We start from the raw sequence: 18,936 nt of genomic DNA on the forward strand, positions 1-18,936 counted from the left end.
GGAATTAAATGTATGTGCAGTTGCTCCAGTTCTGATTGTAATATTGGGCTGGGTAAAAACAAACCCCCATGCTTACCTGAGATTGTAGCAGGTTGCTACTTGGATTGCTTTCTTGGCCTCCTTTTCTTAACCAAAGTGGGTGGTTGGGAATAAAACAGTGAGTCAGTACACACTTCTTCATTTTTGTTTCTTTCCTATGGAGTAGAAAAGGAATACATCAGCATTTATGATGCAGAAAGAAAAATGCATGATAATAAAAGACTGATGAAGCAACATCTTACTGCATGGCAAATTATAAAAACCCATCTCATGTCTGTTCCTTGCTTTTCTTAATCTGTCATTGTTTGGACACATTTCTGTCCACTTCATTAAGATTTATGTCCTACCATCTTACATGTTTATCGGTTTTCACCTTGGTCCAATTGGCCACCCAATTCCACCACTTAACCTTACAATTCTCATTGTATTCGTTCATCTCGCTGTATACATCTGGTTTCCAACCCTGACTTCAACTTTTTTTTAAATATCTTTATTGAGATGTTTTTTATAATCTCAGTTCTTATTTCTGTCCCCTTCATTTTACTCCATCAATTACTGATTGCTGAGACTCACCCATTGCAGCTCTCCAGCGTCTCCTCTCTGAAATTATCAGCTACATACAGTGAGTGCCAGATTCAGAGATTAGTTCCCTTTTCTCATCTCCATCAGTCCTACCACATGGCTTCTGACACAATCGCGGCATGATGATGTAAACTCATTCGGTCTTAGCACGTTTTTAATATAGAAATTAAGACTCAAAAAGATTTATATAACACGATAAATTACGTATCTTTATCTCTATAGATACAGATGTATATCTTAAATGCCAAAACTTACTTGTAGAAAGGACTGAATTTATAATTAATTTTGAATTTGTAATTGATTTACCAGTTAGGTACCAAAAGTAGTCATTGGTAGTTAAACATCATCGTAATCATCACATCGACTTCATGGTTTCTAATAAATTGGACCAAGTTCAGACCAGAATTCTGTACTATATTTCAACATGTAAATTTACCTCAGTTCCATGTCTTAATGTAGTAACACTTCCAGTTGCTATATTTCTAAATATACTCCTGGAAAGAGGTTTTTACGATAGAGTTCTTACCATGGGGAAGTTTGACTTCAGGTTAAAAAGCATCTACGCTGTATAACTAATATACTAAGGAGATGTGGAAATGGAAAATTTTTATATTCATAACTACACAGAATCTTGTAAATTGCTGAAACATGAAATAACCAAATAAACTTTATTATTGAAATGGGTTTCTTAAGAACATAAATGTGTAATGCAACTTTCAAACTTGTTAAACCGTAAAGAACTACAGTGATTTCATAACATGAAGCTCAATCGGTATAAAACTATGTAGCATAAAATGTTCAGCTGCTAAGGTAGCAGGAAGGTTCCACGAGATATTTTCATAAATCTGGAGTAGTTAACCTATTTTTTTTTTAATCTTCCTCATTCCATTTACCAAAATAATGGGGCCTGCCTTCCCCAATCTTTGGAGTTTATAAGTTCATTTAGTTGACTCTGTATCTTAAAATGGTCTTTCATATATTAGAAAGTTCAACAACTTCTGTAGAAAATAGAAATGATATTGTTCAGGTTAAGACTAACTGCTCCTAAGTTTTTTTTTGTCTTTTCTTCTTTTTTCTTTTTTTGAGTAAATAAAACAAGAAGGAACTAAAGGATACAGGATAAATTATATCACTTTTTTTTTTTTTTTTTTTTAAGGTGAGGAAACAGAAACATAATTAAGTTAAATGACTTTTGCTCAAGGCCACTGATCCCCAGGTGTTAAGACTTTTCATTTGAAAGATAATTAGGAAATGGCCCAGCTTTGTACTCACCAAAGTGGCAGCTCCCCCTTCTCCAGGAAGCAAAGATATGCAGCTTGGTAGATGAGGTGATGGTGCATTTTAAAAGATTATTAGGCTTCGTATTTGCATATATAACTTTTCATCAATGACATTTGAGTGTTGGTAGAAAATATCTACATTTGTATGTGTATTTGAAGAATTTTTTTTCTTATAAAAATACAAATCTCCTAATTTCAATGGAGCATTTATATTAGTATATAGAAGAGGTAAAAATAGTATTACCCTTTTTATAAATAGTTGATTAAATTAAGATTAACTGAAATTTGCCTTTATCCTCTCTGAAGACTTTTTCTAGAGAACAGATTATATTTGGTTATAAAATAAAACTTTAGTTTAAAAGTATAAATTAGTGCTAACTTAAGAATAAATTAATAAATTGGGAAGTTGTAGGGAACTGCTCTTTTACATGGGGTGAAAAAGACCAAACAATTTACATCTTGTAAAAAGGGTCTAGCTTGCTGTCTGCAAACTGAGAATGTGGATAGTTGTTGTGCTGTTACATAACATGTGTGAATTTGTTCTTTTGGTAAATGGCCTTTTGAATAACAATATCTGTTGAGTATCTAAGTCACCACTTGAGGCCTCTCCCCACAGCTGAGCCAGAAGATAGGTAACAGTGTCGGCTGCCTCCTTCCTTGCTGATGACAGGGATGAGCACTGGCAGCCAGGTAGCAAGGCAGGGGACAGCCTATTTGGTCCCCTGCCCACTCCACATCTATTGTACATGTAAGGTTGTCAGAACATCAGTCTGGACTAGAACTATAGAAAGGAGACATTAGCCTTTATGACTGCATTCCAGGGCATTATTTAAACATCCACAAACTGAAACTACCCCACCTACTATGAGGTCTGACAATTAAGTTCACGAACTGGTTGCAACAATGTTGCTAACCTTTTTTGATATCACAGGGATTATTCATTATAAATTTGTACCAACTGGAGAAACAGTTAACCAAGTTCACTATTTGGAAGTGCTGAAAAGGCTGCGTGAAAAAGTTAGACAACCTGATCTTTTCACCAACAATTCGTGGCTCTTGCATCACGACAATGCACCAGCTCACAGAGCACTGTCTATGAGGGAGTTTTTAGCCCGTAAACAAACAACTGTATTGGAACACCCTCCCTACTCACCTGATCTGGCCCCTAATGACGTCTTTCTTTACCCAAAGATAAAGGAAATATGGAAAGGAAGACATTTTGATGACATTCAGGACATCAAGGGTAATACGATAACAGCTCTTATGGCCATTCCAGAAAAAGAGTTCCAAAATAGCTTTAAAGGGTAGACTAGGCGCTGGTGTAAGTGCATAGCTTCCCAAGGGAAGTACTTTAAAGGTGTCCATAGTAATATTCAGCAAAGAGGTATGTGGCACTTTTTCTAGGATGAGTTCACAAACTTAATTGTCTGACTTCTTATTTAGTGAAAATGAAAGGAAAGTGCTACTTTCCAAGATCCAGACAATCAGACAATGTACATAGGACTTAGCTTGGAATAAAATCTGTAATATCACAGTTTTTAAATTTAAAGTGCCAACGAAGTATTAAGATCTCATGTTTTCACATTTTCTTAGCTGACTTCAGAAAATGAATGAGACCTGATATCATTCTTTGACAGAAGATTTCTAATTATTTAGTTTTGTGCACACGTTTCTTTTATGATTTTTTCCCCATTTTGCTTTGCCACTTTTTAAAGCACCCTTAATTATTTAATATTCTTTATTGATGAGAACCACTATGAATTGACTCTTCCTGAAGGCAATGGTGAAAATGTTAACATACTGAAGGGACCGCTGTCCTAATAATGAGGAGCTATATGTTAAATGGATCAAAAGCCATTATTTTTAGCTTATTATTATATACTCCTAGCTCATATCCTGGTTTCTTCTCTGGCTCCCCATTTTCTCATTTTTCACAGAGCAGCTAGAGAGATCTTTTAAGGAATTATCAAGTATATATCATTCTCCTACTTAAAAAACATTCAATGACCTTAGGGTAAATTTCAGTCTCCTTCGTTCAGCCTATGAGGCCTTACCTGATCTTCTCTTTCCTTTCCTACTGCTTCTCATTCATCCTTGACACAGTCCCCCTGCTCTCCGCAGTCACCCTGGCCTTCCTTCTGTCCCTTGAAAACACCAGCTCCTTGCAGCCTTAGCATTTTCACACGTGCCGTCCCCCCGTGCCTGAAACACCTGTTCCTAAATCATCCCGAGGGTGTTTTTTCCTTCTTGGCATTCTGATCTCAACTAGACTGTCACATCTTCAGAAAGGAGTCCCCTAACCAACCTTATCAAATGTAACATTCTCCCCAAATCATTCCGTATCACTTTGTTACATTTTTCTGACAGCTGGGTTTTATTTTGTTTAGTTTATTTTAATGTGTTGCTGTTTGTTTCCCCCCACTCAAGTAAGCTCCCTGTCTTTTTGCCTACTGCATTTGTAGAAATAAGGAAAAAAATACTGTATGTTAGAGGGCTTGGTAAATCCCAATGCATATCCAAATATAAGAGGCAATTATTAGCTGAGCAATAGGCAGTAGCGTCTTTTGTGCTCGTTTATATTTGTCCTGGTAAGCTGGATAAAGGCATATGTACCGTGTGAGTGTGTGTTGTCATTAAGGATGAGTAGATAACTAGTCACCAAATGCTCATGGGGCACACACTTTGATATTGATTTATTTTCAACCCACCGTGTATCTTCTATGTTGGAAATAATTAGCGCCTGCGAACTGAAGTGAAGGAAACATTTACAATGCTGAATAACCTAAAGTGAAGACAGGGGTATCTAATTAGTCTTTTCTGTGACAATCTTTTTTTGGATTAATATTCTTCTCTTTGAAAAGCCTAACAGTGGTGCTTATGTCACCAACTTTACTGATAATTAATAGTGTTCTCCATACACCTACACATATTCTCTCCAAAATATCCTTGTGTAATGCCACTACTGGAAAGAACAATTTCAATTAGAGAGGAGAGCTTTTGAAGTATATATCAGATGGTCTATTATAGGGAATGTGCCCTATTATAAAAGAGAGAAAAAGCCCTGCTAGAATATAATATTTTATGTAACATGCCTGCAATATTGTTTAACAAAACATTTTATAGATATTTCATCAGGACATGACTTGATTAAGAAACAGGATGAGCATTCACCCACATTTTCCTTTTTTGAATCCTTGAGATGTTTTCCTGTACTATTTTCACCCTCGTCACAGGCTTATTAACTTGGGGATGAGGTGACAGAGCCTTTATCTTCGAGTCTTGTAATTATAATTAATAGTAAGTTAAAGGGAAGCACAATGCTTATATTCAAAGTTGAAAGCAAAATGACTTCGTGGCACTTAGAGCAGGTGCCAAGAAGATATTAAGTAAGAGCTCATTATTCTTATTAATTAGAACTTCGGGAAGACATCTCTGAGAATGAAAGCCATTCTGTGGTTACAAGAGGGACCCCATTTGTGGACAGAGCTTGAGGAAAGGCACTGTGCTGTCTTCATTTCAGCACACCGAGGGCCTAGTGGACGCCTTTCTCATGTACAGCAACCACTTTGTGCCCATTGCATATGTGAAGGCAGGGATAGGAGACAGTGTGCACATACTGCCCATGGTTTCGCTGAATCCAATCCTGAAAACTGTATTATGAAAGAAACAACCACACAACCCCCTCATGTTCATTTGTGAAAGTATAATATATGACGGCTACGTTTTTGTCAGAGGTTTTAAACATTAAATCAAACCCAGTAAGTAATCACCAGTGTCTTATCAAAACCGCATGGAAACATCATTTCTCTCAAAATAGCTACCATTTTAAATACTATACTTCCTACGCATGACGTCTAAAAGAGGCATATATGGATTACAGAAACTAACTATTTGAAGCGCCAGGTTACAACAAAGTACAATAATATTGATAAATGATAATAGATAAATATTATAGAGAGCTGACCACATTCAAATATAATTCTAAACCTTTATATAGATCAACTTATTTTATCCTCACTGCACCCCTATGAATCAGTTTTATTATTTCCTCCTTGTCACAAATAAGGAAACTGAGGCTGAGAGATTGTGCAGTGTTATCAGCTCATAAGTAAGTTGTAGGCTAGTATTTCAATACTGGACCTGGGACCCTGTCTGCCTGCACTATGGTAATTAATGTGTCCTGAGTTTTTCTATGTGTAGAACTCTGTTCTGAGTCCTTTACATGTACTAACATTTAGTTCTCAAAATAAACCTATGAGGTAAAATATTTACCTCGTATATGTATACCTCATAGTTTATATTCTACCCAAGTTTCATATGAGGGCCCTGAGATGAAGGCTGGTGAAATAATTTATCCAAGGATGCCTAGCAAGTGAATACTGGAGCAAAAATTCAAACTAATATCTTGCTCTGGAGCCCATACTCTTAAACACTAGTCTACGCTATGCCATGCAAATGCTTTCAACGGAGGTAGGCAAACCAGGGCCAGAGGCCAAATCTAGCCCACGAGCTACCTGCTTTTATAAATAAAGTTTGATTGGAACACAACCTCATTCACTTATATTTTGTCGATTGCTGCTTTCCTGCTACAATGGCAGATTTGAGTAGTCACAATGGAGACCATATGATCCATAAGCCTAAAATATTTACTATCTGGCCCTTGACAGAAAAGGTTTCCTAACCTCTGCTTTAGAACATAGGTACTTATTTTTCAATCATGTTTGATCTATCCCTCTGCCACACTGAACCTAGCCAGTGCCTAACTAACAGAAAATAACAAGTGGCAATCACACATCATTAGAAAACAATAGAGAAAAATATCAGTTCATTCAGAACTTCAAGGTGCATCTCAAGAAATCCCCTAGATATAAACAAGACATTTGGCTTGGCTTCTGCTCCTTGTGTCGTCTGAAAAAGGAAAAGGAAACTGAGGTTCTGAGCTCACTCTGCTGAGAGACATGGACTCTGGACACAGTCCACTCAAATTCATGTCCCCTCTCTGCCACTTCCTGGCTTCGCGACCTTGAGCTGATCACTTAACTTCTGTGAGCCCAAGTTTCATCATCTGCAAAATGGGGATAATAGTAGACCTGACTCATAGGGATATCATGACCATTAAAGGAGTTAATCTATGCAATTTTAGGATCAAGAACTGACTCCTATGGAGTGTTAGTTGTTTCTTTTTCTTCAACTTCTTCAAAAGACTGATTCAGAAATAAGGAGAATAATAAGAGTTGAGGCCTCAACTCTTAAAAGTGATGAGTGTACTAGGAAAATGCTGAATGAATTAAAAGCCCATGGAATCAATGCTTATTAAATACCCTTCTACATTTATTTTTCACAGAGTAGTCTGTGAAATGGTGGATAAATAGGCAATGCCCTCTGACAACTTGAAGTACACTACAAGGCTCATAATAGTAGCACAAGAGAATAAATGAAATACCTTATCAAGTGCAATGTGTACTATATTGGCACAGAAGCCTTAGATAGGCAGGAATGTAGGAAGGTGCTGTCACCTGTTTTCTCCTACAACACCAGAGCATTTTAACTGTAAAGGGCAGGATCCTCTAACCCCTTTCAGACTATTAGGTCACGCGGTACCCAGATCCAGTATATACCCTGACAATTCCAAGATGGTTTTTTTAACGTGGGGTTTAATAATGACTCAAGCGTTTACTGGGAGTAATGATAATTATCTTCAATCTCTATAACAATAGTTATTGATATCTATAATACACATATATAAATAATAAGCTATGAAATATTGGTACTCAGTAGAAGTAGCTAAAATCATAAACCTCAAAATCAAACTGTCCTGAATTCAAAGTCAGCCTCTATCCATTACCAAATGTGAACTTGAATAATTTACATAATATCTCAACCTCTGTTTACTGAGCTATAAAATAAACAAAACTCATAGTACCAAAGTGAATCACTCAGTCAGATATTTGACAAGCATTTGTTGATTATCTACTATGTGCCAACCACAGCTGGGGTTGAGTATTCAGCAAGTATACAGCAAACAAACCAGACATAAACCCCTGCCTTCATGAGCTGTCATCCCACTTGTGAAAATTAAAAGCATTTAGGACAAATTTGGGGATACATTAAGTTTTCAAACAATGTTAGACATCGTTACCATTCATTGATGATGATGGAGGAGCAGGACTTCAGACCCTAGTGACTCGTTATAGAATCGATGATAGCACTGAACTTGAGTATCTGGGGACATATTTCTGGTCCGTGTGTTCCCCATCTTGATCACCTCCCACGTGGAGTGATCTGACTTGGGAGTTACAGCTCTCGACTGGGATCTTCATCTGTGACTGTGACCCAGCCTTTGCAGATGCACTTACCCAGTGACCAATTCAATAACAAGTATTTTTTGGCTAGCTGATTGTTATAAAGCGTTAAGTTCCTTCCTATACACACTGGAAATATTTCTGTTCATTTAAAGACAATTTCATGGGTGAAGTAAAATATATTCTTTGAAGAATAGTATATCAGTGTTTGACTAAAACTTCTGCAGAATCATTAGAAAAAAAAGTTATTTATAGATTAGAAATATATATATATATATATTTTAAAAACGCCAGTTTGAGAGAAAGAATATATGGACAAAGACACCAGAGAGTGTGATCAGTCCTTGTGGAGTTGAAGTAGAAGTTGCCGTTGGGATGGAGGAGGCCCCAAATGGGAAGGGATGATGAGTCTGGAAAAACACTTCCAAAATGGATTAGCCACCAGTGGATTTGTGTTTTTATTTTTTCCTTAACTTCTGCAAATAGCTCCCCTCACAAAAGTCATTTTGGAAACTTATCTTTCAAAATTTGTAAAGACATCAATGATTTAGTTATCTTCACGTAAAGAGGGTCATTTATCATCTAGTCAAGTGCGCATGTGTCTGCCAGGAAAGCTGTGAGCCAACATACATCATACTCAGTAGCTTCAAGGATTTGGTCGGCCTTCTTATGTGTATTTGAATATAGAATTCATTTCAGTCTGACATTTTTTACCTCTCATCATATTTTTCTTCTAATTAAGTTCTATAAATGTATTCTTTACCCATTCTGAGCTGTAATAAATTCCTTTCCTGAATTGGCCTTCTGAAAGTCACAAACCAACATTATGATGAATTGCAAAATGAAAAATTTCCCATCTACTGTGTTTGTTTTGAGTAGCAAAGTGCTGGGGAAAAAGGAAACAGTGTTTCACAAGAAAGAAGGCCTTGCTCATAGTCTTTACTTGTTTCCAACATGGATTGACCACAGCAGATTTACAAAACTTTCCAGGTCTAATGCAAGGAAATGAATTTTCAGTTCAACATTTTGGGGGTAAATGTTATTAATGGAAGGGATCCACAATGAAAAAAATGTTTTGCTCCTGGGTAAGCTCTGGAGTTACCCATGCAGATATGGACTGAGACCATGATTTCTTTGGGAAATTGATTTCCTTAAGTTCTTATTGCAGAAGAAAAGGAACAAGGCCATTCATAGAATGTACTGTGGGAAAAACAAGTGCGTGATTTTTTTTTTTTTTGAGTCCTTCTCTGTTTCACTTCACTATATAGGCAAGTAAATGTATTATGTCTTACACTTGAGAAGGTTGTGTTGAAGCTGAGCAATTCAGTGCTAATTAGGCTGGCATTTTAATAGGCGCTTAACACTGGGCACATTTGCTTCAATTACATTTTAAGGCATAGATAAAACTCTATATAAATAAGATTAGAGCATTGCCATAGATAAAAGATCAGACATTAACCTTGTAGACTCTTGATTTTGGTATGGTTTAGCTCCAATATTTAAATAGCCACAATGATCATAACCCCGTTGAAATAATACTGGTTAATGTGTTAATCATTAAATTTACATACTTCTTTTCCATTTCCCTCTATTCCTTTATAGAGTGGGGATTGCCATATGCATCCTGAATTCATCACTGTAATCTGTGTACTGTGCATTGACTGCAGCCAATTTAAGTGGTATAATAGCACAGAATTTGAGCTCCTTTGCTTGGTGTAGATACTAGTAGGCCATGGACTTAATGTTTCAGTTATAGTATCTATTATAGGACTGTGGTAATGGTTATGATTCATGATCTTTTCCTGGATCATGCTTGATTTAAGATATACTACAGTCTGAAAAGAATTTGTATTTTCTTAATAATAAGCATGGCTACTGTTCCAAATAGCCCAACACCAAATTTTGACTGGTATCACTTTTTCTCCATAAGAGAAAAAGAAAAACAGAATTATTGCTTTTAAAACAGAATTAGCCATAAGCAAGTACCTAAATCAGCCATCTCATTTGGCACATGAGGAATCTGAGATCCAGTGAAGTTAATTTGATTGATGGCATTCAGAAAGTGATTAACGTTAGAGCTATAGCCTAGATGCTAAAACCTGGTTCCTCTGAGTTCCAGACCAGCATTCTCTGAACTCTCTGTCCTTCCTTACTGAAATGGGATAATAGCTGCCACTTTATTTATTTACAATGTGAAACCGTTTGCTGCTGTCTCCCCATAATTCTCTCTCCTCTCTCCCTGTATAGCATCGCCATACACCCCCGAAAAGACATCCTGGTCTCCTGTGGTGAGGACCACATCTGGAAGTTGGTGGGGCTCCCCAAAGGCAATGTGCTTCTAACAGGATGCAGCCACACTGACTGGCTTTCCAACTGCTGCTTCCATCCCAGGTCAGTGCACATAACTCCCTGAAACCAGCCCAATCTCTCCTGGGAATGTATTTGTGTATTCTGTTTCTCCACTCTCCTGGCTTTTTAAAATGGAAATATGAATAATGGACAAAAACTGTACATGTTTAACATATACAACTTGATGAGTTTGGAGATAGGTATACATCCTTGAAACATCACCACAGTCTATGCATAAGCATTTCAATCATCTCCAGAAGTTTCCCGCCACTCAGTTTATTGTCATCGTCATCATTAAAACACTTTACATAAGATCTACCCTTTTAGCAATTTTTTAAAACACAGACTACACTATTGTTTACTGTACTCTGTATGGTATATGATAGATCTCTAGGAATTACACTGTGCAAATAAAACTTTGTACTTTATTGTTTTTGATGACACTTTTCTCTCTGCAACCACACACCCTCCACTGAATTTAGAAATGTGTAGATAAATGTTCCTTTGGCTTTCATTATATTGACTTTAGATTGATTTATTTTGATATTTGGTACCTGTAAAACTTAGCCCACATGCTGATGCATTCAACAAGAGTAATAAGCTTCCCCAAACAAGTGTTATTAATGCTTCTTGTACTCACAAGTTCTGACAAGGCTCATGGATTTCTAGTCAATAATGCATGCTAATGTTTACTTTGCCTCTGTTAATCATACAGGTTTTTCTTTTAGAATTATGTTACCTACCATAAAGGATCGGAAGGCAGTGATCAATTTATTTAAAAATTCAATGACACTCAAGATATTAAAGAGAACAAAATAGAACTGAAAGCATTGAACTCTGTAATGTTCAGAATTCATTGAATTTTTATACCCCGAAGGCCAAGGGCATAGAAGGAAAGATATTGTTAAACACACAGATACATTATGTCTGGTGGCAGAAAACCCCTATCCCCAATCCTGACTGTCTTCTGTTGTTTATCATTACTCTTAACATTTGTAAACACTCTGGCATCTGCTTCTTTCTAACATTCTCTGGTCTTATTACTCCTGGAGACTCACAGTTCTGGTGCAATTTCTAAACCACTCTATTGGGAAATGTTGTTCTTAGGAGGACTCTTTATTGATTTGTTTTTCATGTTTTCACAAAACTCTCTTAAAAGACAACAAAACATTTTTATCTTGGTATGAATTCAGTGTAATCAGATTGAAATAAAAATAAACTAAGTTTTTTAGAAATGGGTGAGTTAATGAAAAGAGTGAACTATTTTTCTTTTAATTTAAATTTTTGGAAATTTCCTCAAAGTATAATTATCTTTAGTATTAGATGTTTGAATTTAATTTTTGAACCTGTAGTGCATTCTGTATCCGGTATATGGATAAACAGAGCCATGCCACCTCTCACCTCTTAGGAACATAAAGCCCATCTTGCAAGCAGAGACAACACAATTAGAAGTGTAGCCTATCACTTAAGTAGTTGCTGGGCATACTAATCAGATTTCCATAATGCCCTGTTACCATGACAGCCAGTGACTCAGAGATTTTCTCATTAGTGCTTGACCAGCACAGTTCCTTTTAATAGATCTTCCTGTTTTCCCACTCAATTACTGAAATTAAAATGAGATGAGATACATCATTATTCACTCATACTATGAATTTACATTCATTACTATGTTTGGCAGAACTGTAGTAAAATGTAACTACACTTTGCTTTTTTCTAGTGCATGGGATAAAAATAATGGGAAAAATATATTTAACCATAAATGTTTATAAATTGGCGATATTTAATAGCAAACATTTTTTTTTGTAGAATTAACGAAAAATGATTATCAGAAACAACAAAATATCTCTTTTTATTTAGGGTAGAGATCAATTCTGAAATAGTGTATAAATCAGACCTCATTGAATTAATGCTTAATGTGTTCAAATCAACACCGAAGACCATCTACCTGTAATACAATACATAGAATATAGGCCTATAATATATACACATATATAATATGTCTTAAAAGTTGTTGAAATCCATGCTTTCAGAAACAAATTTGTGACGTTAGATTTTTATTTTGGCTTAGGTAATTTAGTCAATTAAAAAAATAGTTTACTTTTGAAGATATAATTTTTCCTATTTCTCTATATACATCCATCATTAAAAAATTCAACCAAAATATATTTGATTCAAAGATGATAGATACTTTAGTATCTAGTTGGATCTTTAGTTAATGAATGCAGTCATAGTCTTCCTTAGAGCCCATCTTTGTCATGAGCTTGATTCTGCTCCCTTGGAAGTAGCCTTGGGTAGACACAACTGTATACTGACAACTGCCTAAGTCCTGTGCACTTCACCTAGAAAAATAAACTTGTATGTTTCCTTTAGTTTTAACTGTAATTGCTTCTCATTCAGTGTTCTCTGTGGCTTCCAATTGAATGCACTCTTGATTACTATGACATTGGAGCCACTGTCTCTTCTGCCACAGTGACATAACCCAGATTTCTCTTAGGGGATCAATCCTACTGATATTGCAGTGGTACACCTTAACTGATCCAAATCAGTCTTTATCTTCCTGTTTCATTTGCCATACCAGCAGTATATAAAAAACAAATACAATAGGCATAGCAATATCAATATCAGGCAAAGGAGGGTGGGCAGGTAGAAAGTAAACCGAGAGGATCACTATCATTTGAGGATTCAGATAACATGATGTTGAACTCTATCGAATAAAAGCTCTTTTAAGTACAATAAGATTCTGACGACATTTCAAAGTATCTCTCTCAGTTTTTACTCTGTCAAGTAAACAAAATCACAATGCAATTAGAGACATTAATAAAATAGTAAGAGCATTAAATAGTATGTATTGAACTTTGTACTTTTTTGAAGAGAGAATACTCACATAGATTCTTTGAAATCATTCAGTTAGATGTTTTAAAATGTATAACTCTTAACACCAAAAATATAGCATAAATGAATTCTGCAGAATAAAAATTACATACATTATAATTTGTGAGAAAGATTCGTAATAAAAGAAAATGACAAAACAGTAAGTAAAATATAATAAAACCTGAATTATTGCAAAGTAATAATGTCAGGTCAAAGAGGAACTATAAACTTGCATTACGAAGTTAGTAGACAATCGCAATCAAAATTCTTATCAAACTTATGAGATGTAACCAAAACTGTAATCAGAGTAAAATTCATAGTTTAAATGCTTTAGTATTAAACAAAAAATGAAATTAAGTGAACTCTGAATTCAATTTTAAAAGTATAACTGGTCAGTGAAGTACATAAAAGCAAAAGAATGAATACATGAAAAGCAGAAATTAATGAATTAGAATTAAAGAGTAAATATATGTTAATCCAAAGTTTTTGTTTGTTTTGTTTCTTTGAGAGAGAGAAAATAATAACACAAGGAACTACAATAAAATAAGTGATACCTCAAAAAACTTCTGGAGAAATGAAAGTGAGAAAGTGTAAATATAAACCTTAGCAATTTAGAAGGAAAGGAATTAAGGCCACATGTACATTGAGTGAAAAATATATATGTTTGGAATTTTTTATTAAATAATAGATTTCTATGAAAGTAAGCATTACCAATACTGAACCAAGATGAAACAGAAACTCAGCATAGAGTAATAACAGTGGAAAAAAATGAGCTTTGAAACTTCTACATCACGTTCCCATCTTAAAATGTTTTATGACTGAATTTTAAAAACTTTATCTAAAAAATAAGTTAGTTAATTTTTAGGTTCATTGCAATTTTTGAGGAAAAGAAAAGTAAAAAGGAAACTTTATTGTTGGTTCTACAAATATAGTGTAAACATAATTCTAAACCAAACAAGTGTAGTACCCCCACCACAGCTGTGGGCCCATTTCACAATTATAGATACAAAACTTTTAAAAAGAATATAGAAAATAGAATTCAGTTGTATATTTAAAAGCAATATTATGACCAAGTAAAAATTTTACTTGAAAAGCATGGAATACATAAACGATCCAATTATGAGGACATCATATTATAAATTACATTAATAGATAGATATTGAAAGTTACTTTAAGATGATTGGATAAAAATTTAACACCTCTACTTAAGACACATATGTTTGCAAATACTGTTAAGCCCCATGTTTTGAAATTGACAAGAAGAATGGATTTTGGAAGATCTGGGAACTGAGAAAATCTGGCAGGTGAATATAGAATCTAGCGTTAGATGGGTCAAAAGAGAAATGTGTGCATGTGCTTACAGGTAATAGAGCAAAGTAGAGAGCATGAAACCAAACAGACAAAAATACCTAGAATACTTAAAATCAAAATAGGAGCAAGGCCCTTTTGTCCAAGCTCTCACATAGCTATACAAATCTAGTTACTTTTCCAGTTGGTATTTATTCTTAGTGAATGTTAGCCACATTTTTTTCTTTTCCTGAATGCTATTATTTTTATTAAAATATTTTCAATAGTGACATAACTCAAAAATAAAATGGAAGACTATGCATATTGAAGACATTTAAAAATTCTTATCACAAGAGTCAATCTCCCAAAGGCTGTGTTATTTCAAAATAACACTACGCACACAATAGATCATTGCCATATATTGTTTACCATAGACTTGGTTTGTTTGTATCTAAGTTTGTAGGTTCTTTAGTCGGATTTGTGTATCAAAACATGTTTTAGAAATGTCATAACTCATTAATAATCATTGTATAACTGGCTGTTATTACATATTTACCACTAGATGGTGATCACACTTTAGTAAGGCAAAACACCCTATGCATTTACTTGGTGGGCTGATGAACTAGCTGTTGAAAGTTATTGATTAGTCAGTGAATGTGATGAATAGCAGGGCAATGCAGAGGATATGCAGTGATGCTATCTTTGCACTATTAAAAGACGGAAGTATGCAAAACTGAAAAGAAGGAACCTTAACCGTACTCCATTGCAAGACAGAAATATCTAAACAGATAACACATGGAATCAGAGCTTCAGGTTGCCCATGTTTGAATCCCAGGTTTACTTTTGCTAGTCCAGTCAGTTTTCTCATTCATGAAAAGGGTATAATACTCATAGCTATTTTGTAGTTTGATTGTGAAGGCTAAATGCTATAATATATGAAAAACACAAATATTATTGCCTGGCACATACATGCTCAATAAATGCTACCTATTATTATTATTATTATTATTCATTGATAGGAATTTTGAGAACTTAGAGATAGTAAAATAGTGTTATAAAACCAGTAGCCTTAAACACAATGGGATTAGAAGGGTAGGGTCCATTGTTAAGTCTCCATTAGAAGAACTATCCATGAAACATTAATTGGTAAGATCACATCTCAAGTTTTTATCATGTTAAACACGGTAACGGTTATAAATTGAAAAACAAATATAATTAATGCAAAATATATGTTATCCATCTGTTCTTAGCCCTTAAAAAAACACATATGTGTTGTTTTCTTTTAATTACACCAATTAACTCTTTGTATTCTGCTCTTACAGAAGAAAGAATTTTGTATGTTTCCTTTTTTTTTCAGGTTTTAGATTGTTTTAGACGGAACAAAATTTTGACCAGAAACACCAAAAATTATACTCTTAGAATAGTCATTTTGTTTTGTTTATTATTAAATTTATTGGGGTAACATTGGTTAATAAGATTACACAAGTTTCAAGTATACAATACTATAATACATCATCTGTATATTGCATTGTGTTTTCATCACCTAAAGTTTAGTCTCCTTCCAGTGTCATATATTTGACCCCCTTTACCCTCTTCAACCTGCCCTCACGCCCCCTCCCCTCTGGTGACCACCATACTGCTGTCTGTATCAGTGGAGCTTTTTTTGTTTATTTGTTTGTTTTATTTGTTCATTTCTTGCTTTCTTTTTTATACCACACATTTGAGTGAAATTACATGATTCTTGTCCTTTCCATCTGACTTATTTTGCTTGGCATGTAGTAGTTGACCTCCTATATCCAAAGACATGTTTTATTATTGTTGGTCCATTTAGACTAGCTTTGGTCAACTAAAACACAAAGTTGCCTATAATTCTCCAGGTTAATATTAATAGATCAATAAAATTCACGTTGCACTTACTTAATAATATATTATTTGGTCTTTACCTATACCAGGGAACTTCAATGACAGCACATAATTTTGAATGTAAATACAATGTCCATTTCTCTGATGCTTGGAATTGCATTTTCTTTTGTATGACCACAGCTTATTATGTCAAATAGTATGCATCTCCCTAAATATCTCTATAAAATGAAAGCAGTTGGGATTAGCAGTTTAAACAATTTCACAGTGCTGCATTTTTTTTCCTGAGTTCACTGCCTTTGGCAGAAATAGAGCTGACAGCATCCTGTTAAACATAACTTCTACCCTTATAGGCTGATTTATGAATTGTGAATAAATGAGCCTCTCCAAAACCCCTCCTACTCTCTCTTTCCTGTACACACTACCTATTCGTGTATTTATAGAGTGCCTAAAACCATAGTGTGAAAGTATATCATTTAGTTATTTAAAAGAACAGAATCTTGGATAACCTTTTTATTTGCTATAAACTTAAAGCCAGGAGTTCAAATTTCAAAACATAATGAAGAGATTGATTTAACATTTCCCTAAGACTGTGATGTTCTGCTACTTCCTGAGTTTCAGAGGTAGATGCTTTCATCATGTGGAAACTTCAATAGATTTTTATCAAGATATTTTTAGATATACCTGTTAAATAATAATATCCTACTCTATATTTTTTGAAGAGGTATATGTTATGCTTCAATTCTTAATATGTTTGTCCCTTTTACGTGAAGGGGCTAAGCATTGAAAATAACAGCATACTTCTTTAAATATGTTTTTGTCTAATTCTAAAAGTAATACATAAGAAACGTGTTTAAAAAAATATTTTCTGTAGTCTCACAGCTCAGTCAAAACTTGGAAAGACTGCTCAAGGGTTCTCCTCAGGCAGGTGGCAGGATCTGGTTGTACATAAGAAACGCCTTCTAAAGGCAGACTTCTTTTCAAATGTGGGTATGGCAGAGCACTGGCTCTTTCATTTTATTTAACCTCTGAGAGCCTCGGTTGCTTGTTTGGAAATGGGGATAACCTACTTCATACGGCTTTTATGAAGACAGCATGAGAAAAACCTATGTAAAACATTAGCAGTCATGGACTCAGAATAACCACTTGGTAAGAGTAGCGTTGGTGGTGGTGTTTGGCAGATTCTAGCCTAGATCTGTTTTTTCTGAAATCAGTATTGCCTCCAGGTCTATCCCCCTCTTTCTATCAAGAAAAAGAAATATGAGGAATACTGTAAGTGTGTTATGGGAAGGGTCTGTGACTTACTCATCTTTGTATTCTTGGGACGCAGCGAATCATGTGAAACATAGGGAATTGATCATTATTTCTTGAATTAAAATGAACAGAATTGAAGATGCCAGACCCTGAATATGACCACTTATTCTCATACTCCTGGCAGGTATCATGTGATTATAGGAATAGCCTCACAAATATACACATATATACATATTCACACATACAACTTGTTACTGCTGAGACCACTTTATCAAAGGAGCAAAAAACTTCATGTTACTCTTTCATTTGGCAGAAAACCCCTAAAATATAAAATCTTCTCTGAATAATATCACAAGAAGAAGAAATTTCAGACAAAACCCATCCTAAAAAGAGAAACAGTTCCAGACTGGTAGAATAAGAACCTTCAAAAATCTACTCCTCTATAAAAGCAGACAGAATACTGGCAAAAAATGCCCAAATCAACATTTTTCAGAACTCTAGAACTTAACTAATGCCTTGCACCAATCCGAAGAGTATTCACTCAAGAAAAATTGCTGAATCTGAGTAAGAACAGTGAGGTTTTTCATATTCTAACTTGTCTCATCCCCAACCCCCTCTCCCCCACTCTGCAGCACTCTTGAAAACCAACTGCCTTATAATCACGGAAGCTGTGAAAATGAGTACCGCAAGTAGAGAGGCAGAGCAAGTGTGGAAATCCTATTCTTGGAAAAATGTGCCTATTTGAACTTTCTGGAAATCCTCATTTGCAGGACTTGTTTTTATTTGACCTGAGTCAGGGCTCACTCTGTCAGAATGAACTATTTGCCAGGGCATTTGTAGCAAATAATTAAGAGCAAGTGTTTCAAGTTGCAACTGCTGAGGCAGCAATGGCAATTGAGTAAACAAGAGGTTGACCAAAACTCTTAAACAGAAAAGCTGGAAAATTAACTATCCATAGGGGGCTTGCCATATTTCTATGAATATCAAAGGATACATGCACTGGGAGGGCTGTGTGCATGTCCAAGAAATAGTTGTGAGGGGTCTAATCTCTCACCTCTGGCTGACCTGGAGGACTTGTGTTAAGTAGAAGTAAGAGCTGAGGCAGGGTTCCA

At 35.1% G+C, this 18,936-nt stretch overlaps 1 protein-coding gene across 3 annotated transcripts in view; it reads left to right on the forward strand.

Annotated features, from left to right (window-relative positions):
* The window catches only part of SPAG16 (sperm associated antigen 16), a 749,410-nt gene that overhangs the window by 342,506 nt on the left and 387,968 nt on the right, over window positions 1-18,936 (forward strand). For all 3 annotated transcript variants that reach the window (XM_074312750.2, XM_074312756.2, XM_088793833.1), the window contains one exon: window positions 10,451-10,594. In XM_074312750.2, the coding sequence (XP_074168851.2) occupies window positions 10,451-10,594 (144 nt within the window). The remainder of the gene's footprint in view (window positions 1-10,450; window positions 10,595-18,936) is intronic.

This window comes from Rhinolophus sinicus, chromosome 17 (genome assembly GCF_057876585.1).
Source record: "Rhinolophus sinicus isolate RSI-liver-muscle chromosome 17, RSI-T2T, whole genome shotgun sequence".
Taxonomy (NCBI): Eukaryota; Metazoa; Chordata; class Mammalia; order Chiroptera; family Rhinolophidae; genus Rhinolophus; species Rhinolophus sinicus.